At 35.8% G+C, this 25800-nt stretch overlaps 1 protein-coding gene across 3 annotated transcripts in view; it reads left to right on the top strand.

The window, feature by feature from the left end:
• The window catches only part of grik4 (glutamate receptor, ionotropic, kainate 4), a 461142-nt gene that overhangs the window by 356374 nt on the left and 78968 nt on the right, over positions 1-25800 (top strand). For all 3 annotated transcript variants that reach the window (XM_015380401.1, XM_015380400.1, XM_015380402.1), the window contains exons 10-11: positions 1773-1925; positions 6106-6210. In XM_015380401.1, coding sequence (XP_015235887.1) covers positions 1773-1925; positions 6106-6210 — 258 coding nt within the window. The remainder of the gene's footprint in view (positions 1-1772; positions 1926-6105; positions 6211-25800) is intronic.

Raw genomic sequence — 25800 nt, 5'->3', positions numbered from 1 at the left:
TATATATATATATATATATATATATATATAATCTTAAATAACTCTGTAAAGATATGTATTTAGATTATATATACGTAACCATGGCCTAAGCATGCAGATCCGATGTTGCTCACAGTGGTCCTCAGTAAAAAATGAAACATGGAGCCTAGGAAGTTCAGCTGAAGAAACTCATAGCTCTCTACATCCACCTGCGAAACAGCCTATTAGCTTTGAACCACACCTCCAAGAAAGCCAATCGGCATCCAAAGTTCATCTTAAAAGGCCTCCGATACGCACTGTCTGCTCCTGTGCGCAGGCGGCAGATGCGTTGTGTGACTCCACTGTCGCTTCATGCTTGCTCATCATGGACAGGTTCTCTCAACCTGCGTTATCCAAACTGGACTTCCATCTTCCAGGTCCCTGAGTGAAGCTCTAGTATTGGCTCACGCAATCCACTGGATCTCCACATAACGCTCATCAGTCTACAGACTGACCAACTTCATCTATCTCCACTCCACCACCAGTTTCAGGCCTGGGGGGAAACAGCCCTATTATTTGCTCCTCTTCATGCATGTCTATCAAAATTAAGCGCTATTTTTCCTGCCGAGGTCTGAGCACCAAAGACAAAGTAATTGTGTCAATAAATTTCTCTAATTGTCTTTTCTCGTCGTGTGAGTTTTTCAGATTGAAATTGAAGTGAACATTGGTATACTGCTTAAAAACTGTCCCCTTTGTATTGTTTGATGCCTAGAAAGCCTAAAACCACTCACTTTTAATATTCCATTTTGTTTATATAAACATGCTGCAGTATTTAAGTTCAGAAATATTTTGGTTTAATTGTGTAAAGATTGTCCACAGCTGAGTTACAATTATAAAAATAGCTTTGACGTGATCATAGTTTACATTTGCATATCCTCCACCCATCAATTTCAGGTCATTAGAGCATGATCAGCATATTGATGAAGGCACTCACACAAAAAGTGGTGTGCACAGTCTGTTTGCTGAATTGCAAACGCAAATCACTTTTTTGCCTTCATTGCAGGTTTGCTCTGTGCATCCAAACATGCTTGGACCGGTTTTAACGCACACAAACCTTTTGGAGATTAGGCCCCAATCATCAGCATCAGGCATAAAGATTGTAGAATAATTTTCTTGTGTTTATTTCTAGTTTGGCTAAAGTCCCTTTTTAAGATTTTTAGTTGGACCCCATGCAGTTACCTTTCCTTTTTTTTAAATTTTTCCTTTAGCGTTCATCTATTTCCCTCTCTGTTGTGTATATTTTTCATTCCACTTTTGTGATACTTCATATCTAGTCCCATTAAACAGATATATAGCTGTGAAGCTTAACCTCTTAAAAAGCTTCTTATGCCGAGCACTATATATTTGAATAAAATTAAAGTAGCAGGGATAGAGCAGTTGTGATGATGAGGTTGTTTGTTCATGGGAGATGAGAGGAAAGGCTGGCTCTCCCACTGTTTTTGGCCCTTGTTGAGAGCGGCAAACAGTAATTGAAATAGTCATGGTGTGCAAGCTTCACTGGTGATGAGAGCAGGAGAGACAGAGTTTCTCTGAGAAATAGAAAACAGCAATAAAGAGAGAGATGGTTTTCATCTGTGTCAGCAGATTAGGCTTTTTCTAATGATCTGATGGAATTTAATCACTTCCACTCTACAAATGGTTCAGCCCTCCTAACCAATAAACACAGACATGTTAGACTTTGAGCTATTGCTGGTTTCTGTGTGTTTTATTGTGTGCAGTAATAATGGATTCACCTTCTTCCTTTTCCTCTGCAGCTGTCATCAGCCCTGCTATTTGATGCAGTATACGCAGTGGTTGCAGCGGTCCAGGAGTTGAACCGTAGCCAGAATGTTGGTGCAACTCAGCTCTCCTGCAAGTCGTCTAAGATCTGGGAGCATGGCACTAGCCTCATGAATTACCTGAGGATGGTAAGATGATGAAACTGACAATAGCAGAAACTATTCTCTTTGGGTTTTTTTGTTTTGTTTTTTTTTTTGCTTTGTTTTGGAAAACAGTTGTTATCTATTTCTAGTCAAATACAGGATCTCTCATTTTTTTTTGTGCAAAGTTATAATTGCTCAAAACTTATCCTATGTTATACTGTTATTCTGAGCAGATCTGTTGTTTGTGCCCTTTTAAAAGCTGCAGTGTGGAGGCCAATTATCCAGTAATTGATTTGGAATAGCTGGATTAGGTGTGCTTTTTAACTTAGAGAAAAGCACAACAAATAATCAGTGCGGGATGAAAAGAGGTGACTGAACCAACATTAAGAACAAAAAACACAGCAACAGACTAATCAACAGAGAGTTACTGAGAAATCTCCACTCTAAATGAAAGCAAACTCTTTTATTCATTCTCAGACATTTGAAATTATGATGACATTTTCAGAGCAATTATCACACTATAGCCGCCACCTTTTTTTTTAACTGTTAAGCTCAAAAGCCTTGAAAATTTGTCAAAATGTTTTGATTATCTTATCAGAGTGTGGATAATAGGACAGCACCTAACAATGTAAAAACAATTTCTAATCCTAACTTTTTAACCAACAATTTGTAGCTGGGTAAATGCTTTAAAAACACAGGAATGTTTGTTTCCGTTTATATGCCCTGTTACTGGAATATAAACCTTCAGCTCCTTACTTTGTATTTTATTAGAATAGAATAGAATAGAATAGAATAGAATAGAATAGAATAGAATAGAATAGAATAGAATAGAATAGAATAGAATAGGGGTTGACAGTGGCTAAAATGTATTATATAGTTAGCTTGTTTCCCAACCTTTTTTGACTTGTGTACCCCTTTGGGCATTTTGTCTTACTATGAGTACCCCTCTCAGTCAAAAATATTGATGACTGTCCAAAAGTGAAATGTACAATAACTAACATAAAGACTTAATCTTTTAGTTTGAGCATTTTTTTTTTTTTTTTACAATTGTATGTTTTACTTAACAAATGAAAATAAAACAACAAATATGTTGCCTGTTGTAAGGAGTTAGTAAGGAGCTTCTCTGAGTAACTCCCTCATAATCACATTTAAACCTGATGAATTGGGAACAAAATACAGAACAAAAATTATATTTATCCTGACATAATCAGTTTTACTTTGTTTTCATTAAGACACCTGAGCTTTGATAAGCTCAGATAGCTCAGTGTTGGTTTGGATGTGTGTCACCGCTGAAGGTAAACTTAAACGTATAAGAAAAACTTACTTTTTGGTTGATAAAAGCTTGTTTAATTTTTCAATTGGGTCCTCAGAAAGCAAAACAGATTCCAGCTCTATTTTTTTTTACCTGATAAATGAAACATGTACATGTACCCCTTGGAATGCACTTGCAAACTACTGGGTATATACATACCCCTGGTTGGGAAACACTGTTTTTAACCATTGTCACTTCAGATTGGTAGCACTTCCAGGTTGAACCTTGACATGCCCTAAAATTAAGTAGTAGATGGTTATTTCAAAATTATTATTGTTTAATAAAAAGTCGGACAACTGTAAGCTCTCTCCTTACCAAAAGTTACTCCATTATAGGATAAAATATTCACAATTAAGCGATTTTTCCAAAACAGAAATACTTTTTTCATTAACATTATTAGGCTTTTCCATCTATTTAGACTTTTTTTTGTTCAGCAGAAAAAGTAGAAAATTAAATGATGCTGGTAAAACAATTATTCCACAATGTTTAGTTTTTTTTCATGGGAATTATATGGTCTACATTGTGATTGCTTTAGGTGCATATTCCTCAGAAAGGTAGCAGTTAATACAGTAATTCAGATGCTTAGACCTTTCTTTAAAAAATAAACGATTGTATAAGTACTGTAATAGTGCACAAACTGCTATTTTTCTGTAAAGTTCCCCTTTTATTATTTCAGGTAAAGACTTTTGATTTTTTTTTTATCTCCCATTCCGGATATCTATGGATAATAACTTTGGCATTTCATCTCATGCAAGATGTATTCCCTGTTTGTTGTCAGTTTATCTTGTCTCTGTATTATTCTGAGAGACAATGAAGGAGGAAAGATAAAGATGTGCTGTCAATGGATTAAAGTGTTTTCCTTTTGGAGATGAATGGCTGTAAAGCGTAAAAATCCTTAAATGTGACACAAGTTTGATATCAACCAGTTTGTTTTTCTTACTGAAAGAAATTAAATGAGTGATTAATCCCTGTAGACTAAAATTCTTAATCACTTCCATTGATAATGTCATTTATACAATAATACCATTAGACTTCAATGGTTTATGGAAGCGTCATTTTATATATATATATATATATATATATATATATATATATATATATATATATAAACAATAACCACCAAGGAAATAATGAAACTTTTTTATACACCAATTATGAATTTTGCAAGATAAAACTTTATTTCTGCAATTTATGTTTTGAAATTGTATTGTTTGCTTGCTGTGTAGCTTAATTTCTTACGCTTAAAACATATAATTTAATGGTATAAATCTCAGCGAGAGCATTTGCATATGTCTCCAGTTATTATGCTTTTCTCCACAGTAAAGCAAAACTAAAGAAAGCTGGCTTAATTGGCCGCCATTAGATGCAATTAGGTGTGAGTGTTTCTAAATAGATTTTGGTGTCATCTGAGCCTTTTAATTTGAGCTTATGGTAATGTGGGCAACAATATCTTCCTCTAGTATAGAGATACCTTTAGAATTTTAATATTAGACTTTTTGTTGAGGATAATAGGGCTTGAAACAATATTGCAAAATGACCATGAAATCCTAAACTTAGTGGTAAGCGTGCATAATGAGGTGGTGGACAAGAAACAGAGCGTGCTGAATTGGACTTGGCCTTAAACCTTTTGCAGATAGATCAGGAATGTTAAAAAAAATAAAATAAGAGAGCCTCACTGTTAAACAGAAAGCACTTTTCTATGCTTGTTGGAAAACATAGGCAAAGCGATCAAATATTTATAAACTGGGTCTGTGTTAAAAGTGGATAATATCAAGAACTACCTCAGAGTTCTGTTCACTCAGGTTAAAACTCAAAAAATGCTGTTCATAGTTTATAACTATCATGGCACTATGCTCTAATAACAATTTTTGAGTCTTTCTTGAAATAAAATATTCAATGATATATAGGTCATGTCATAATGTATTAGTTATCATTTTGATAACGATAAGCCATCATCTTAAATTTGCAACCAGACCTCTGCATAAAAGGAATCATAGGGATCCCTCTTTTTGGTGCATTTGGTGCACATTAACATTCTTGCAAATAATAGACACTGGAGAAGTCCCTCTGCCGTTCGCAGAAAACGAAAAAATTACTGGATTCAGCAAAGTATAGCTTCTTCGGTGGTAATTTTGTCCAAAAATAGAACAAAACAGTAAAACCTTCTCATACCACAGATGTGTCCAATTGTTTAGGATTTCCCTATGTGCAACAGTCTATTCAGACCATGCAAAGCTCCTCTTCTTTTGTTAACATAAGCTTTCTCCCCAGCTTTAACATTAAGGGAACCATTCTTAGCTCTCGGTTTATGACTTTCATAATTGTTTTTCCCCAGAAAGATCTTACTCTATGGTCTAAACGTTTCTCCGTTTACACTTTCTTTTCTCTCCTCATTTTGCGTGCCACTCTATGACATCAGAAAGAGCACTGCTTAGTACCAAAAGCCATAGTTTATGAATTTCTGTTCTGGTGGAAAAAATGCATTAGAGTAGCGGTCTTATCTGACACTTGAAACACTCATTTTGAAGAGTTATATACCATTGAACCCTCAACCTCTCTCTACACACAAAATTATTAAGGACACACCTCCCTCTTTTTGATAGCTAGAGATCCGAGGATAAATGGTACTAATAGGGAGCAAAAAAAGATTCCACCTAAGATGTTTAAATGGGTGTGCTTTAATCTTATCTAACTATTGTGCAAGGAATTAATCACCCTTTTGATTCAGTGTACTGCTTGTAAGTTAATATCGGATCCATATGTTTTCTTTCTGTTTTAAGTAGGCTTAATGCAAAATTGAACTCCTGCTTAAAGAGACGTAATTTTAAAGAAGGTTGAATGTCGGCCAGGAAGGAATGTGTATTACAGTTATGGAAAAATCTTTTTACCTGCTTTTTTCTCTCTGTTGGGTAGGTAGAGTTGGAGGGCTTAACGGGACACATTGAATTCAACAGCAAAGGTCAAAGGTCGAACTACGCCCTGAGAATCATGCAGAACAGCAAGGAGGGCCTAAGGCAGGTAAAGTAACTTTGAGCCTTATACATTAAAGGATAAGCATATCAATAATTTAAAAATTGTGAAACATTTACATAATGAGAAATGTATTTCTGTGTGAAACAACACAGACTGGTCCATCTCTCTTCAGATAAGCCTTGGCTTTAACATCACAGTAACTGTCCGCACTGCTGATCAGACACAGTCCTGTTCCCAGTAGGGCACTACTTCTGGCAAATCTTGCACTTTTCTTTATAGTGGTGTGGTACAGTTAGCTGAATCGTACCACAGGGAGTTTTGATAACACTTGCTCAGCTGACATTTCTTGGTGCAAACAATCTCCATTATCCTGCTGGCAGAGGAGCTGATGTGCCAGAGGACAAAAATTAAATATTCAGGATGCCCCTTTGAAGGTGAAAGAAGTACACTTAAAGGGGAAAATAAATTTAGATTGAAAGAGAAGTTTGCTTTGAAGAAAGAATGGCTTTTGGTGCCGTTATCGTTGCTTTAACAGAAGTGTAGAAAACTTCAGTTAAATGTCAGACTTTTGAGGTTCCTATTCTTATTGCTACAAAAGTCCTTTATTTTCTTTTTCCCTAAATCAAAACTAATACACTACATCAATCATGCTTCACTGGTTTTGATTGCTCACCATATATATATATATATATATATATATATATATATATATATATATATATATATATATATATATATATATATATATTTGTTTTAAAAGCCATATATACATCCATATACTGATCCTTTTTAAAGAAAGATGTACAATATCTTGGAGCACTTCAGTTTCACATCAGAGGACAACTTCATATGTGTTGCAATTTTTACAGATGAAGTGATTTTATAAAGATCCCTAAAAGTGCTAATGGTTGCAAATAGAATGTACTTAAAAAGAGTCTTTTAGCAGTTTAGTCTACGGTCTGTTAAACATAGCAAACCTACTGATGTATTCCTGCATTATCTTTTTCCTCTTATTCAGGGTTTATCCTTTCATCTTTGCAGAGGTTTTTATATCCAGCTTCAAGTGTTCATACATTTTAAACTCTACAACTTTCTTTCTCAAATATTTGATCCGTAAAAAATGTGTTTATTATTGTAGGTTTTTATATTCTAAAATTTCAGACTATGTGGTTCTGTGCCAGTCATAGCTTTTTGGTGATTTTTGATCACCTTTTTTAAAGACTACTTGCTAATATCCTTCCTTTGATAAATTAGGATTTCTCTTTAGTAATCATAGTATTGCAAGAGACACTGTTAGAAAAGCATTAAAAACGTTTAGCCCTTCTTGTGCCAATTATCATTGGCTATCTTTATTTGGAGCAGAATCTATGCTAGACCACTGTGTGAAAAGCAGTTTAACTGTAATTTGAATGAAAAGAAAGAAAAAAAACATTGAAAATTTTTTACTGACTTTTAAGTCATATGTGGTTAGTAAAATTAGCATGGCTTCCAATTCAAAGCATCAGTCTTTGTGAGTCTTCAAAGGATAGTATGGGTTGTTACCTTAGAAGCAATATGACATTTTCAAATCCTATTACATTCATTAAAGGCAGAGTTTTAAAGCTTAATGAGGAAGGAAACAGAAAATCTTCTATTTGCTCTTTTAAGGCTACAGTTATTTACATTAGTATAAAGTTTTGCTTTTACTCATTCTAGCATTCTGATGAACCACTTATTTTGTCATTGTATAGAAATTGCAACTATTTGAATATCTCCCTGCATCTTTATCAAACTTGTTTTTCGACCTTAAATGTTTGTAAAATTGTTAATCTTAAGCCATTTTGATTTATTTATCATCCACAACAAAACAAATCAACCCAATGAGGGTTAGTCAGCTAGGAATCATAAAAAAAAAGCCATTTTGTTGCTTAATTTCCACCGGTAAGCGTATGCATGTTCAGTGTGTTGTCCTTCTGATAAGGAAATACCTCCGAGTTCTAGTAGAGTAGTTTGAGGCAGAAACTAGGATAAAGTTTACCTTTGCATGAATTAGCTACATCCTGAAATCTCCCAGCATAGTTTAACCATCCCTACCATTAAAGTCTTTGGAGTGAGTCAGTTCAGATGTTGTAGCAACTCAGCTAAGTTTTTCAACAAGATATTTTACATATATGTTGATAGTTGTAGGCGGGAAAGATCTTCTGTTGCAAGATAGACTGCAACAGAAGATCTTTCCCGCCTACAACTATCAACATATATGTAAAATATCTTGTTGTCCAAGGACTTTAATGGATCTAAAAAAGCATCTGTTTAACAATCTTTAGAAGAGGATAATCACAGTTGTCCACAGTATTCTTCATTTTATGAAGTATTCTTCCTTGTGAAATCATCTCCAGAGGTTCTGGAGAAGTTTCTAGATCATTGGTAGCCTTTCTTTTATTAGCTTCTTTAAGTCATTTGCTATTGCATTTATACTCCTCCACCGCCTCCGCTTCTACTCCCATGATGTTAATAGGATACAACCTGTTCCGGTTTCTACTGAAATCTACAACAATGTCCCTTTTTTTCCTCTGGTGATTGAGCTGACTGCTTGAACCTTCCGTCTCTCAAACTGTGGTCTGTTTGTCAGGTAGGCTCTGATCCAGACAATTGTTCATACCTCCACCTAGGTCCTCTTGAGTTTCTGACAAAGCATATCAGGCTGAATCATAGTTAACTCCCTGTTTAAATCCAATAATATGATTGCCTCCCTGCTGTCTGCGTTGTCTAAATAACTCTGGGTTTGTTGAAGCAGGAGTATGATACTATCTTCAACTCCACGGTGATAAACAAACTGCAGGGGGTCCTGATCGCCGCATTGCTCAGGTGGACCAAGAGGAGTCTCTCTGAGACCTCCATGATGTTAGATGTCAGGGCAACAGGTCTGCAGTTATTGAGGCTAAGTTTTATTTTGTAGTGGACAAAGAAAGAGGTCTTCCACACCACTGGAAGTGTCTCTTGGATCTTCCTAGAGTTAAAGAGGTGCTGTAAGATCCCCCTCAGCTGCTCTGCTCAGACCCTCAGGACTCTGGGGCTGACACCATCTGGACCTGGTACCTTATTGTGATCAGTATCTCTGGTTGCCTCTTGACTTCATTGCTAAAGAAAGGCAGATGGAAGTTCAAGCTTCTGATTTGGTTGAGGGCAGATGCATAGAAACAGAGGGATCGTGGCAAAGGTGGAAGATGAAACATTTGAGATGTGCACTAAGAAGACTACTTTGGGTCAGACAAGACCAGAGTGAGCTTGTTCCTAAGCTGAACTTATTGAAGAATGTGTTCAGTTCAATGATTCTGTCCAGACCTCCTTCAGCCTGATCCGTCTCCTGCTGAAAACTTGTAATATTCTTCATCTTTGGCAACAAATCTCTGATATTGTTCTGCTGGAGTTTGCATTTAAGCTTCTTCCTGTATGCTTCCTTGCTTTTTTTTCTCTTGACATTAGGATGCTTCAACGTTCTCCCCATACTGCTGTCATGAAGGCTCTTTTTTTCTCATTCAGTAGTTCCTTCAAATCACTTGTGGCCCAGGCTTCATCACTGAGGAATTGTGTTATCTACACAGAATTTTATAACTAAGGATAAGGGGTGTTCTTATGATCTTCAGGTTTCCCGCCACTGCATAAGGTCAATCACATATACTGTAGAATTGTCTGAGTCATTGTATTTGGTGGTTTTTGGATTTAGCAAATATGCATTTTGTTTAATATATATTTTTTATATATCTTACAATCTGTTTTTTAATAATAATTGTATTCTCATACTTTAAAACTAACGTTTCTTATTTGTAGCACATTTGTTTCCTTGCAAAAAGCATTAAGATTGTTTTGTTATTTCCTTAAATGACAGATAATTTTGTTTGGTCTGAAAAGAGTTTCTGAGTGCACATATCTATTATTTTATATTTCATCCCAAGGGGTTAAAGAAGATGTAAAATGATATCTGCAGTGTTCTTTTCACAAGGCTCTAAACAAATATATGTGGATAGCATTTCCTTTCGGCGTATCTATCTCCCACCCTGGCAGCCATAAAACCATACATATTCCTCTGTTGCCCTTCTGTCTCTGCTGCATTATGTACACTATACAGGTTATTATCCATCAATAATCCTACAAGCTGTCACCAACCCGCGATAGCAGAAAGCTTTGTTTATGCCTTCTTATCTACAGCATTCTAAGTAGCTGTTATTGTATTATCTCTTAGGCTGGATAGAAAAAGAGCAGGCATCACAGTGCTTCACGGTGTTTTCACCCTTTTAGTGGATGGCTTCGTGAAAAAGCCTGAGAGTGAGCAACATCTTTTCTCAGCAGCCTGTGAAACAGTCACTCGGTGGCCTGATGCTTTTATTAACCTTGTCTGTCTCCCCTCACGCCCCCTTTTAGTCTGGCACTGGGCCATTCAAGCAGAAGGATAACACTATCAGGCCTGATGTGATGATTTCAACCAGAACTATTGCAAAGCAGCTCTGCCAGTTATGGTAATGGAAAGAGGCAAGGTGTTACATAGGGGGAAGAATGGAGGGAGGTTGCTGAATGCTTTGTTAACAAAACACCTCCCACATGCTGTTAGTTTTGGTTGCCACAGTCAGGCGGACAGCAGAGGGGCAGGGCTTTGGCAAAGAGGAAAGGTGGCTCACAGCCCAAAAACACAGTCTAAGGGTAATATTTTTATGCCAGCACATGCTGCCATAATGCTTCAAGTCTTTTGTTTGGCTAAATAGTTTATTAGTATCATAAATAGTATCTGGCGTTAAATGTGCAATAAAAAAAGAAAGCTGGCATGAACAGCGGAATGAATATCAACATCTTAGCTGCCTCCGACCAGTGATATAAAAACATTTGGTTTAATAAACCTTAATGTACACAACCATTCACAATGTGTCTGTTGCCTGCATTGTGAGCTGTTTATCTTTCTTTTTTATTATTTATTGAGTAAATGTGGCTGGATGTGCTACCAGCTCTGTGGGGAATATTGGTGTTTTAGATTGCCAAGCTTACAGAGTAAATTATGAGATTTGTTTCAGAGGCTAAGCTGCATATCTCACTGGTGTATTACAATTATTCTCTATTCTTTTGCTCTGCTATAAGAGACAAACAGGGCTCATACCATCATTTCCTAGTAAGCACAAAATACTGTTGGTACATTCATTTTCACAGAATACACTTTCTTATCTCCCTTCCAAATAAAGATTTTTTTTTCTTTTAACTTTTAGCAGATTTTTTTTCTTTCACCTTTTAGGTGATTCATACTGTATGTACATTTATCCTCCAGCTGCTTCATAAGGTGTAACTACTTTATATGTTTCCTTTTTAACAGAAACAGAGAATTATCCAATCACATTGGATAAACTGGATGCATTTAGACAAAAGGATTGGTGGGATTTTTAAACACCACATGTTTGTTACAGGCAGGATTTTCTGAATAGTTTGGCAAAATGCTGATCCGCTGACATTTTGTATCACAGGCATATCTCAAGTTCTAATGGAGAATGATCAGAAGGACTGAAAATATCAAGTCTGTCACAGTTGAGTAGTGGAAATCTTGTTAATGCCAGAGGAGAATGAGCAGAATGACTCAAGATGATAGGAAGTTAGCAGTGACTCATAAAAACAGTCATTAACACCAAAATATGTAGAATGCCATATCTGACAACGCAGCGCATCAAACCTTGATGTTGATTGGCTACAACAACAGAAGACAATGCCTAGTGCCACTTCTGTCAGCTAAGAACACGAAACAGAGGCAGTGATTTACAGAGGGTCTCTTTAACTGAAAAATAACTGGAAAACTCTTCTTTTAATATGGTCCCACTACCACTGGTTGTCCTTTAGCTACCCTTTGTGGTAATTAGATCAACTCTTAGCTGCAAATATTTAAAGTCTGTACATGTAAGATGTACTGAGATAAAGTGGACAAACTAGGAACGGATGCTGACTGATGCGTATGTTATGGTAAAAGGCCAGTAATTATATAGCGCTTTTTCAAGTCAGGAGACTTGACCAAAGTGCTTTACACCTCATTCAGTCATTCACAAATTCACCCATTCACACACGCACCCACACACTGATGGTGGCAAGCTACACTGTAGCCACGCTGCCCTGCCCTGGGGCTCTCTTACACTTGATAATTTAACTTTATTGATCTCACACTTGAGAAATTTACCTCCACATTTAACCCATCCCCTTGGGGAGCAGAGGGCTGCCAATGTGTGGCGCCCGGGGAGGAATCGGGGGTTAAGGGTCTTTCACAGAGACCCAGAGTGCAGGCTGTGGGGATCGAACCGGATACGTGCAACCTTATCAGAGCACAAGCGCACTGCTCTAACCACTAGCCCAACACTTCCCCAAGTAGCATCATCTGCAATTCTCTCACATTTTTCTACATTTAGACACTGTAGTCTTAGGTTTGCCTAATTAGGTTGGCTATAGTCTGGTTTGGTGAAGAATCTTCTAGTAGTTATATCTAAAACATGTAGAGCTGCGGCTATCAAACTTTTAAATGCAAGGCAGCTGTATTAAATTTTGAGGTGAGAGTTACTGTGAAAAAATGTAACACATTTTAAAACAAAGTTACAAATAACTAGTAGTAAGATTTTCGGAACCACTGAAAGCACCTTGTGGTCTCGATGAAATGGCATATTTGCATTGTGGATTTGCAGTCAACAATCTGTAGCAAATGTGTTATGCTTTCATGTCACCGTTGCTTTAGAGTTATAGCGCCTCATGACTCAGTTACTAAGAATATCCTGTGCTAAAGCACGCTGGAAATTACTTCCTTTTAGTTTATCTTAATATGTTTGCTCCATGTAAGGGATTGCCACAAGAAAAGGACTTAATGCAAACCTATCTGATTCCTCAGACAACAAATTTTTTACTTACTGAATTATAGGATTGGCTGAAATTTATAGCACAAGTGATTCTTGTAACAATATATACCAAAATCTGAACTATAAAGTACTATGTTGAATATAAATAAGAGTATTTAAATAGATAAGACTGGAACACAGTAGGACATAAATGAAATTTAAACTGAATTTGAAACTAAATATTTTAAAACTAATTTAACCTCTCTGTCCAATGAAATATTTTAGAATGATATTTCTTATAAGCAGGTGTTCTATAAATTCAATTAAACTGAAGGTTGGGTCAAGTGCTGGCTAACAAATTTCCCATATGCCTGTGGATATTTATGTATGCGTGTTTGTATTTTTTTCTGTGCATCCCCTGTGAAGGAAACAGATCTATCCTTCACATTTGTTCCACCTCCTCATCCTTTGACTGCTGTGATGTTCTCTGGCAACATACCAACCCTGAACCCGATTCAGTTTCTACAAAGAATTAATGAGTTTTTTCTTTTTTTTTTTCTTTTTTGAATGAATGAATGAGCTTCATCCATGGCTAAAACAACCTGAATAATAATCATTCCAATAGTGCGGGTTCACAGGTGATTTAATAATTTATTCGGGATATATACAAGATCCATTCATGAATGAAGAATAGCACATGGCAACAGATTCTCCTTCTCCTCTGTAGTTAACAATTCATTCTGCTTTAATACATAAAGTCCTAATATTTTACTCAGCCTGGACAGTTGCCCAGCAACTAATACTGGTTTTCTGCTTCAGGTTATTTTAGTCCAACCACTTTGAACCTTTTCCATGCAACTGGAAGTTTTCTTCCACTATACTGAAATAAGAGGTCAAAAAACTCCTTCAGCTTACATGAACTATTTCAGTTAGCTTAAAGATCGCAAAACAGGTCAAATGCCACACATAAAATGTTTATATAGATGTCTTATAGTGCTGTCTGCATGTCCTGGGTATTATTTTGACAATGTACTGCATGTGTGTTAAAACCCTGCTTTTGTGTCTAATATCATCTGTTTCACAACCTTCCTCAGGTGTAAAAGGGGTTACACCATCTGATTTTTGCTACTGGCTTAGCAAGCAACATGACATCACATAGGAAAACTCTCTACCCTGGACAGCTGTTCCCTGCTGACTTGCTCCTCCTACAAGCAATGGTTCGCTTAGCAGCCAACTGCTTAGTGACCAACCATTTAGATATCTAGAACTTGCTGACAATAAAGTGATTTTCATATAATGAAAATAAAATAAATCATAGGTTTCCTAATTATCATAGTTAATAAAAAATAGTAAATGCATTGGAATTGGATAAAAACAAGTCAGCGTTATCCTTCCAGTCTAGTATAATGATTTGGCATTGCTTTTTTGTCAGTCAAGGAGCTCAAGGAGGTTTGGCGCAGAACCTTCCACTCTTCCGTCCATTTACCTCTGTCTCTGCCTCTTATGGTGTAAATGAAGAGAAATCTTCCACCTCATACAAACACTGTGTTCCAAAACTGTCATCGGCGTGATTGCTCTGCTCGCCAGGTTTGTGTCCCTCTAAGTGCCAGTGAGCCGCTGTCAATTCATAGATTCCCAGTCCTTTGGGCAATGCCTTCCAGAGACCATGTTTCAGATATTGGATGTGGGTGGAAGTAAACCTCTGGAGCAAATTAAGCTGTGCTTTAAAAGAGCATAGCATAAGTTCCAGGGCTTTTGCAGAAGGACGGGACCCTGTGGCGACAGGTTGAAATGATACCAGCATTGTACAAATGCATAGGAGAAGATAGTTTTCCTATGATCTCCAATTTGGAGATCATTTCAAATTGGGCATTTTCATTACATTAAACCAAAGTTGTATTCTATTATTCTGAAGTCAATGATGGGGTTTGATCTGCTCTTGTGTCTGGTTTTTTTGTAATTTATCTAAAATAACAGTCATGTTCTCTTACTAATGCTTCAGTGATGCTGGAGATTCAAAAAAGTAGCCAGGTGAATGAGAGCACTCAGTGTGTCGCACCAAGGTGCAGGCTCAGACCTAAATCACTCTCTCATGTACTGACTAATGGAGCTTACAGAGGCAACCATGGTTAATGGAGGAAAACTCATTTTACAAGTTGGGCCATTGTAAGGGCATGGGAAAGAAAAAAACATGTAACCTTGAAACTTTTGCTGTGCACGAGCTGTTCCATTGTATATTATGTTTTTTTCTTGGGTTTAAATTATTGGTCAGGTCTTTTTCTTTCTTAATTTTACAAGTATTGTTTCCTTTTCATAATAAAGCATCACTGATTCAATGCAGTCAGATCCGTTTACTCAGAAAATCTTTTGCCAAAGGGAACATCAAACTAAACTTTAATGTACGTCATTGACAATGAATCAATCTATAGGTCTGGATTTACTATAATGACAAACTCAATAGATAAGACTATTGTTCAAAAGTATATTTCATTAAAGGAAACAACATTTTATAATAACTTATACACAGACTAGATTTTAAAGCTATAAGCTTATTAAATAAGATGATTTAATGGATTTACATTACTGTTAGTGAATTACCAGTGTGGAAAATGCTTTTTAATAAATATCCTGTGCTGCTATGAATTGATTTCTGAACATTTGCTATGAAAAAGGAAATAATTGTTAATGAATTTGGTATAAATCTAGAAACTTAGGTATAAAAATGAGGTCTCAGAATTTGTTTTAACTTGTTTTTTTTTGTTTTTTTTATAAAAGAGAAAAAGTCATTAGAATAAGTCTGATATGAATTTCTTAGGGTTCAGGAAAATGTAAATATTGAAGTATTTATTCACCTGCATTTGATCATTTATTCTGCTGAAGCAATAATGAAAGGTTTCAAAACAGAATTGACAACAAAAAAAGGGACCAAAGAACAGCTCTATCGCATCTGTATTTATAACAAGCAGGGGTCCATTTGGAATTCCAAGCTAATGTTATTCTCATACTGAGAACAATTATCTTCAGTTAAATTAATTGACATATCAAAACATTTAACACACAGTATATAAGAAAGCAGGAACCATAAAAGATGTCAACTTACAGATTTTGATACACAAGTAATCCTGTAGAATAAACACCTGCTCAATTTAATTATGTCATTCTGCTTTTTAATACAGTGCTGAGAGAAGAACAAGCTGGTTGGTTGGTAAATGAGTCATGCAACCTGCTGGAGTACAAACTACAGTCTGTTTATGTTGCTTCCTAAAATGTAACTTTAAAACTTCACTATACCTTGAGTCATGGCTGGTTACTTACTAAAATATCCAACTGAAAAGTTATGTTAAGAAACATATTTAAATAAAAAAAAATATCACAATTAGCCTGAAAGGGAAAAGTAAAGCTAATATACATCCACTTAGCTTTGGATCAAAAAGTAAATCTGAAATACCTGCTCAGTAATTGAATGATCTATGGCAGCAAGAAACAAAACCATTTGTGCATCTTAAGTCATTTCTGTTTATCATTGGGTTTGTTGGGTTCAGCTTTGTTCTAATTCATGCTGGTCCAGGAAGGACCATAAATGAAATTAGCTGGTTGTTCCTGTGTTTGCAGAGTAGGGCAATTTTTATAACTAACCTGCAGAACCTGTCACTCCCACTGGGACTATAATCTGCAAGCAGATGGGAAATGGCCCCTAATTGTCAATCTGCCGCATGGATTCTTTTAAGCTTATGTTTCTACACCTCAGGCTCAAAAATTTAAAAACATATCTGTGTGGCAGTGCCTTTTAGGCTGGTTTTTGAAAGGCTTCTTTGAGGTTATGTTCTACTGACTTTATAGACATTATGAGTAACATCTGTACAGTAACAGCTGGTTCACTCTCAGGAGAAGGACGGTATACCAGAGACTGTCTGTGGCAGCTGCTACACTCCCGGGCTGCAGGATTATTGCTTTTGTAGCAGATGGAATTTTGCTCTGATATTTCCTAAAAGAAGCTACAAGGATAGGTTTCCCCACTCTTAAAACATATAATACAAATATTTCTAGACATAATGTACTTAAAAATAGAATTATATTCATCTGCTTCACATGAAAAGCATTGTCAGCAAGTATGTAAAGTTAAACATTTTAAAACTGAGTCTTAAATGATTAATTCTAAAACCTCATTAAAATCAAAAGCTGAACTTTTGGTAATTGCATCAAACCTAGTGCCAAGCTTAGTGAAGCTCATTTGCAAAATGTGATGTTACTGGAACACACAAAAATATTTGTCCGGTTTTGGCAGGTACATCAAATTTTCCAGCTGCTTCTGTATTGACAATCCTGTCAGCCAGAAATGATGCTAAACTTGGCTTTGCTCTGCACGTGTTGTGGCCAAGACACCACGGGCACCTGTAACCAGCAATAACTCGGCGGGGAGAGGCTGACAAATAAATGAGATGGAAAACTGAGGGATTAAAAAACTTGGAGCTTCAAGATTAAAAGCAGAACATGTATATTTTTGTAGCTGTCAACACCCTTATTATTAAAAGCTTTGTTATTGTGACTATTAGCTCTGTTTCTCTCTGGAATGAGTAATCATATTATTTTTAGAGAACTGATTTTAATCCTCTGTATTTCCTCTCAAAAGTCGATCTATTGAGCTTAATAAAGGAGTGCAATGAAAAAGGAGGTCTCTGCATTTATTTAAATGTGGACACTTTTCTGAGTGTTGCGTGCTCCAGATGGTCTGAACACAAGGGTAAGGCTATAAATCAGTATCATTCCAGATAGACATACAAATGGTTAATGTGACTCAACCTGTTTGTTGGAACACAGACACTTTCTTCTTCACAGGAATATGAAAAGAGCCCAGGTTTCTCCAAAGCCTACCAACGTTCTTCAAAGGAAATCACTATTTGCTGTTGGGAGAGCAGCAGTATGACAAGGGCTGTCGTATAATCTGTGCTGACACTCAGTTATGGCTGCTGTAGGTGCCGATGTTTGCCTATGCAGGTTATCTGTATGCCGGCTTTATGTTTGAGCAATACATGTGTATGTTGACCCATGTTTAAGCTTTCTCCTGACCCTCGTTAAAATGCTTCCCACATAACTGTACCTGTCAGGTAACAACCAAATCACCACTCTGCATTTAAAATATGTTTCTAGTGGAAGGATATGGATTTTTTAATATAATTTATTTACAGATAAAAATCTATATCGCTGTGAGATGGCTTTGAACTTAAACTCTTTTTCTCTGATACCCGTAAATAGAATCAAATGCAACCACTTGCCTTCAGACGTCACCAAATTAAGGTCCTGTTAAATTATAAAATTTTTATTTTATAATTTAAGAGACAACTGGATTTTTTCAGTAAAGTAAGAAAGTTTTAAAAAATAAAAGCAGGAAAAAGGATAGAACAACAACACAGTTGATTTTCTATAAGGCCTGTTGTATGTTGTATTAGCTCTGCCAAGGAGGTTACTGTATGTTTTTAGTCTAGTTTGTGTGTTTGTCTTTGTCTGTCTGTCTACAGGATAACACTTTTATCAAAGGTGCACTTCACTCAAAGGAACAATCCATTACAATTTGGTAATGATCCACATCATAATCTGGATGGAGTTTTTTTTAAAGTGTTCTTTAACATTAATGGCAGAACATGCAGTTTCCCCAGTAAACCAGACAGTGGCAGCAGTGACTATTGACAGCTTCAGCATCGAACTCAAAAAGGTCAGGAATTATTACAGACAAATCACAAGAAAGGTGAGCCAGGCCTCCCTTATTGTCTCGATCTGCTAAACAAGAAAGCAAAATGAATGAAGAAGATGAGAGCAGAACAAACACCAGAGGCTACAGACCCATGCTGTGCATTGTTTATAAATGTGTGGAAGGATTTTAAGGAAATTTTTACCAAAGGTGCACCTTACTCAAAGGAACAATTCATTTAAATTTGGTAATGATCCAGATCATGTGCAAATTTTAGGTAGAAGTATTTTTTATCATAAATTTCCAAATCTCAGTGGAATGTTTCTTAGATAGTCAAAAAAAATGCAACACATTTAAGTATTAACAGAATTTATTGTATGTTATTATTATCATTGATATAGACACAAATTGCAGATGAAATATCCATCTTCTTGTCTCAGGTCTGTCTTCTTGACCATAGCTGTTGTAACAGCAAAATGGCCCAGATCTACTAAGTTTTCCAATTTATCCAAATATGCCACACCCAGCCAGGAGGTGTCTCTGCAAAATACTGTATGAGGTGATAGTAGAACCTTTCAGGTCATCATAGGTCAAGAATTGGAATTTCATTCTAGCTGACTTACACAGAAAAGGAACAGAATTAATTGTTATTTAAAATAGAAAATAATATATAAATATAAAATAAGATAAAAATAATAAAAAAGATAAAATATGGGACAAGATTTGCTGCTTGGCAGAGGTCTGTGCTCTGAGTACTTTTCTAGTTAGTAAATAAATTAATCCTCCCTGTAATTAATTTCAAGGTAAACACAGCTGATTCATAACAGAAGGTTGGTGAGCAAACAGCCTCATGAGGACCAAAGAACACAGCAGACAGGTCAGGGAGAAAGTTGCTGAGAGGTTTAAAGCAGAACTATGTTAGAAAACAATATACCACACTTTGAAGATCTTTCAGACCGATGTTTAATCCATCATCCTTAAATGAATAGACGATGGCACACCAGTGAACCTACCAAGACATAACTGTCCACCTAAACTGAGGCTGGGGGGTTAGAGCAATAATCAGAAAAGCAGGCAAGAGGGAAATGATTTATCTGAAAGTACTGCAGAGATCCACAACTTAGTTTAGAGAATCTACAGTATGGACAGGATGTCTATAACATTTACACTCAATAAAACTGGCTTTGATGTGAGAGTAGTAAAATTGCTACAGTTTTAAAGAAGACTTTTTAATTTGTTTCTGAGGTTGCTACTACATAAGGAGGACTGCAAATGTGTGAAAGAAAATAGATAGATGCATGCATGTATGCACGGATGGACAGATGGATGGATTTATACATAGATAGGTATGTGTTTAGACTTTATCTAATATATTTAAGTATTCTGTTTTGTTTTTCTCTCAGACTTAGACAACTTTTGTAATTTTGCATATACAGAATGTATACAAAACAACATTTCGTTTTGTGCGGCTCTCATGACATTCCCATTTCTTAAAGTGCAGTAGTGAACAAATGCAAACAGTGTGGGAGAAAATTAAATATATATGGTATTTATTTTGCAGGTTTTGGTTTGGTGTCAGTTTGATCACATGTCTGTGACATGATTAAGAGTTTTTTCAACATTCAGCTGTCTGACGTGCTTGGGGAAGAAACTGTTGCAGATTCTGCAGGTCCTGTATCAAATGCTGCGAAGCCTCTTCCCAGATGTCACCATGGAGAACAGTTCTTGGTGTGGGTGGGAGGGGTCATTGATAATGTTACGGGTTAGGGACACGCAGCGCTGTGATGAAATGCCTTTTATGGAGAGAAGAGAAGCCCTGATGATGTTGATTAAACAGATTGTAAAACGTAGTCTGCAATGGTTATTAACCTTTTTATTCTATCCCGTATAACATACCTACCTTGAAACATAATGGAGGCTTACTTTTAATTTGGGGCTACATATCTGCTCACAGGAAACCTTAAATCTGTGCAGAGAAAATTAATATATCATAAGTCATGGAAACACAAAGCTAAAAAAAAGCACTTAAGAACTGCTTCCAAAAAAACTTGGGCCATTCTCCCATGGCTTTCCATGAGCCCAAAACCTGATCTTGTTGAACATCTATGAAATATGTGAAAATTGCAGTGTTTAGACACAACCTTTTCAAACCTGAGACAGCCTGAGCAGTTTGCTAAGAAGTGGGCCAAAGCACTGCTTGGCAAATGCAGGTGACTTTGTGAGACGTGCAGAGATTGCTCATTGGCATTGATTGATTGATGCAGAAGGCTCAGCCACAAAATAATAAAAAAAAGATTTATTCTTATGCTCGCAATTGTTTTTTGTTTTTTTTATAATAGACAATTTGTTTTAGGTATAGATTTGTTTATTGTTTTGCTTTATTGCATGTGTAAGATAACCAACAAGTTTGTGTTTGTGTCATCATGAGTGTACCGGTAGTTTATTTACAGGCATGCCTTAATCATGTTCAAAATTCACACTGTACAGTAGCTGCTATAGCAACCAATTGGTCCAGTGTCTCAGCAGCTCCCCCGGCCCCTGGGTATGAACTCTCATTTTCTACATGAGGCTCATTGACAAGATCATGCTGATTAATTAAGGAAGCTCCAAGATTAGTGACTATTTCAGTTTGAATAAAACAAGCTGTTTACTTGTGAGGTTCTGGGCTCTATTATGGACAAATATATCAAACTGCAAATGAGAATCCACTCTCAACTTTATGAGAGAATTTGTTTTTGTTTCTTTTCTTTTTTCCTCATAATTTGTTCGTTACATACTTGTCTGTAAATCACTGAATAAACATATATGCATATCTGCTAACTGCAGACAGGCCCTGAGCTGAAAACTCTCAGCCAGTTTCTGGTAAAAAAAAAAAAAAAAGAGTCATTAATTAAGTCTAATAATGGAGGCACTTAATCACTCCTTCAGCACAGGAGCTACCTCTAGAGAGAGAGAGGATAGAGAAAGAAATATCTGAGTCTGGGATTCAGTTGGACAGGCTCTACATGTCTACTAAGGAGGCAGCAGTTTATGGCTATAGCTGGAAACACTTGCCAGAAGAGGAAAAGGTCAGAGGCCTACAGCAGCATGACTGAGAAAATTGTTCCCAATCATTGCTTCTTTACGAGAGTCAATACACAGGGAAAGATTTGGCTCTGAAAGTCTTCCATATCGATAGTGCATTATTTAAGCCTGCAAGGCTTTGAAATGAGTCAAAGTGCTGAAGGAAACGTACTTTAACTGACTGGGAATCAGTGTTCCTGTGCCAGTTATCTCTTGAGGTTTTCATTTCTGTGACTGGTGCAGTGACAGAGGAAGTATTTAGATCCCTCACTTAAGCAGAAGAGCAACCAAAAAAAAAAAAGAAGGAAAAACTGTGCCTCAACAATCCCAGAAGAAATGTTAAAAACATGTACTGCAGCACCAAAGAAACAAATTATTCTTTAAACTCTAAAGATATTATTATTATAATTCTCCATGTTGAAAAATATTCACAGTTAGGACCTGGAAACTATAAAGTTAAGACTCAAAGTCTTATAGTCCACTATTCAAATTCCAAATTGGCACCATCCTTGATAATAATAAAAAGTATGATATTTACAGAATTAATTTGTTAAGGTGTCGTTCAAATTATTTTTGTTTTCTATCTGAAGCAGTTTAAGGTTTTATTGCAAGGGAGTAGTTAAACTAACAAGGCCTAATAAAAATGAAAATAAATTGTGCAAATGGTGCTGAAAAAGGCTAGCTTGTATAACAGCATACATAAAACAAAAAAAAAGAAACCCAGTCACACATATGAAATTCTCATTGCTAACAATAAACATATTTGATCCTTTTTTATTGAATTATGTTTATCGAAGCTATGAAATGTATCATTTAATATTAAATTGCAATGGAAATGTATGTATCTACACCTGCATAATTATTGCCAGTAGACAATTCATTGAAATTTATAATACAGAATGTTCTCAGAGTGATGTTTTTTAGAGAGGATAGGCAGACAGAGATAGAGAGGATTCATGTACAATAGCCCTGTGGATCTCCAAAATGAATATATAAATAAATGTCACACTTAACTGGTCAAAGCTACAAAAGAATGGAAAATACTTTTAGCTATTGCTTTCTTCTGAACTGTAATATCTAAACAACATATCAGTCTGACTCAGCTTCATAGTTATCATACCAGTCCACATGTCAACGTTGTGCAATTTATGACATGCTCAGGTATCAAGAGAGACGTTATCAGGTCTTTAGAAAAAAACAAAACTATATTGTCACAAGTTTAAAAAAGAAATTCTCAGGTCTCGGGTACAAACCCATCAGCACTGATTGTTCTACTATGCTTTCTATTATCCATAATACATTTTGAATATGTTTTGTAGACAGAAATGTGGCTTTGTACAACTCAAATCTCTGCTTAGTAGATGATTTCACTGAAATGAAAAGGTAATTCTAATGTTTCCTGAGCCCTAAGACCTGATAAGTTTATTCGTAAGACCTGAAATCTATTTATTCATTTATTTTTGAAATAACTTATTTCCTAAAATCTGAAAATGTTCTCAGATGTACACCGTACAGCAGTCTACATTTTAATGTCCTTCTCATGCTATATATTTGCAAACAAATCTAAAGGATAATAAAATTAGCAAAGACAGAAGAAAGTGTTTCCTTTCTGGGCTGCTGCTCTTGTAAATCAATTGGCAGATTGACAATGCGCCAGTTGACTGCCTTACCAAAACAGGGTAATTCAATTCAGTTTATTTATATAGCGCCAATTCACAATGCATGTCATCTATAGGCACTTTACAATTCAACCAGATTATATCACATCATAATGATGTGGTGTTGTTCTATTAGGGTTTCCTTGCTGTATTAATACAAATATAATTGTGCTAAGAAGTTGAAATAGAATAGGTAAATGCAATTAACTGTTTGCATAGAGTAGGTATTGTCTACCTTTGACTGCACAGCATCGTATAAGACTAAATAACGCTGAGGATTTGTATGGAAGCCTTTGCATCTTGTAGATTTTAATCACTTTTGGGTTTTTTTATATAGACCTACTTTGAGGGAAAAGAACGTTTAACACAAAAATATATACTTTATGATGTTTAAACAATTTGATGAGTTAAATTTTGTTATAGAAATGTTGGTTTAATAGGGTTTGAAACAATAAAAACCTTGAAGAGCAGATGATGCTTTATAAACTAAAGCTGGAATTTTGTAAACAAGGTAAGATGTAGAGAAAAAATTATGAGTCTGTCTGAAAAAGGCTTTGTAGATGGATGGATGGACTCATTCATTCATAATGACTTCTCTGCCTAATGCTACAACTACATTCGCCCAACCACACTTCAAATGTATTCATACACAGACTGGCAGGATACTTAAGATTAGGCAACCTGCCCAGGGACACATCATTATTTTCCAGAAGGAAGCAGGAATTGACCAGCAACCTTGAGATTGCTGGATGATTGCTCGTCCTTCTGAGTCAAAGCACCTTAAGTGACCAAGTTTAAAATTGCTGAGTAAAAGTAAAGGAAAGTAATAAACTTGCTAAGTGCTAAAGCTTTTCACATCATTTTCTTGGGTGGAGAAGGTTTTGGAACATTTAGAAGTTAAATAAAGTATTAAACTTATGAATATGAGAAGTTCCAGCAAACATCTGGTTGAACATTGTAGAGGCTGGATGGTTGAAAACACTCATAGAGGGAGAAGTTACTGACCAACAAATTTCAAAAGATGCACTTATAAGGCTTCCAGGGGGTCAAAATTGTTTTATGCTTTTAAGTCTCTTATTTTTATACTCTAACATATTAAAGGGATATAGTACTTCAGGTTTTCTAATTGATAGACCACCTTAAAATCTACTGTTTAAAAGATCATTGTCATTTGAGCATCAAAATTTGTAATTTAAATCTTAATCTAACTAATATTTAACTAAAATGAATTGATTTAAGGGGAATTAAATTTCTGTTTTTAAAATACATTTGTCAAACTTTGTTCTCTATCTCATTGTTAAGGACTTCTCTAATGATAACATTAATATTTAGAGTTTAAGCTGGTGTCATCCTCCTTGTAATGAACTATTCAAACCTCTTTTTTTTTCCATTTTATAGTAGTTTACATACAATTGAGGTAATAACCAACTTCCAAGACATATTTAGTCAAAAATCTGTCCTGAGGTTACTTCCAAATTTTTTCTCTGCCAGTCTTGTTATAAACTTTCAGCTGTGCTCTTTGCATCAGATTTGTTCAGTATGTAATTCTGATAATTTCGTCCTCGGACGGAAAATTGTGAGGAACGCCTGAACACTAAGGAATGCACATCACAATTCTCTACATATCTCCATGCACTGCTGCAAGAAAGGATATCTTAACTTTTGAACCTCTCATGAATGTGATTCACTGCCGGAGGACACACAGATATTGCGCAGCACCTGCGGGAGGAGAGGCTGTGAGGGTAGAGATTTTATATTGGTGTAATTTTATTTCTTATGAGAGGAACTCTCAATATCTCAGAGTAAAAGAACTTGTGATACCTTTGACAGATCTATTATTATACAAGGCATGGCACTAATAACGCTGCTGATGCTTCAGTTTGGGAACAGCATGTTACCGTCGATACTAGTACCCAACATCATACGATTTATGATAAAATAATTTTAGGCTCTAGCTCTATTAGATTCTGAATAATTTAAGTTTCCCTAGAAAATAAATAAACCAAACAATAACAGTACAATAATTTCTATTTTCAACATTAATTAGACTATATTGTGACAACAAAACTGACGCACCAGTTACAAAAGAAATTGTGCACAACAAATAAAGTGGGAATTAAAATCGAAGTCCAAATGCAGCATTAAATTGAATGTTTAAATGTATCTGTTGTGGAACAACAGTAAAAGCTGTAGCACATTCTCTACTGGTGGTTGTTTATTTTTGTTTACATCAAAGGTTCTTACGCAGCCCAAAAAATTCAGAAATGTGGGAAAATTTGATAAAATATAGTAAAGCAACAAATATGAAAACATATTTGTATTTGCAGAAAAAAAGGCATGTATCCATCCATCCATCCATCCATCCATCCATCCATCCATCCATCCATCCATCCATCCATCCATCCAT

The sequence above is a fragment of the Cyprinodon variegatus genome, unplaced genomic scaffold (assembly GCF_000732505.1).
Source record: "Cyprinodon variegatus isolate N-32 unplaced genomic scaffold, C_variegatus-1.0 Scaffold213, whole genome shotgun sequence".
Taxonomy (NCBI): Eukaryota; Metazoa; Chordata; class Actinopteri; order Cyprinodontiformes; family Cyprinodontidae; genus Cyprinodon; species Cyprinodon variegatus.
The sequence above is the reverse complement of the archived record's forward strand: the minus strand, read 5'-3'. Positions and strand labels throughout refer to the sequence as shown.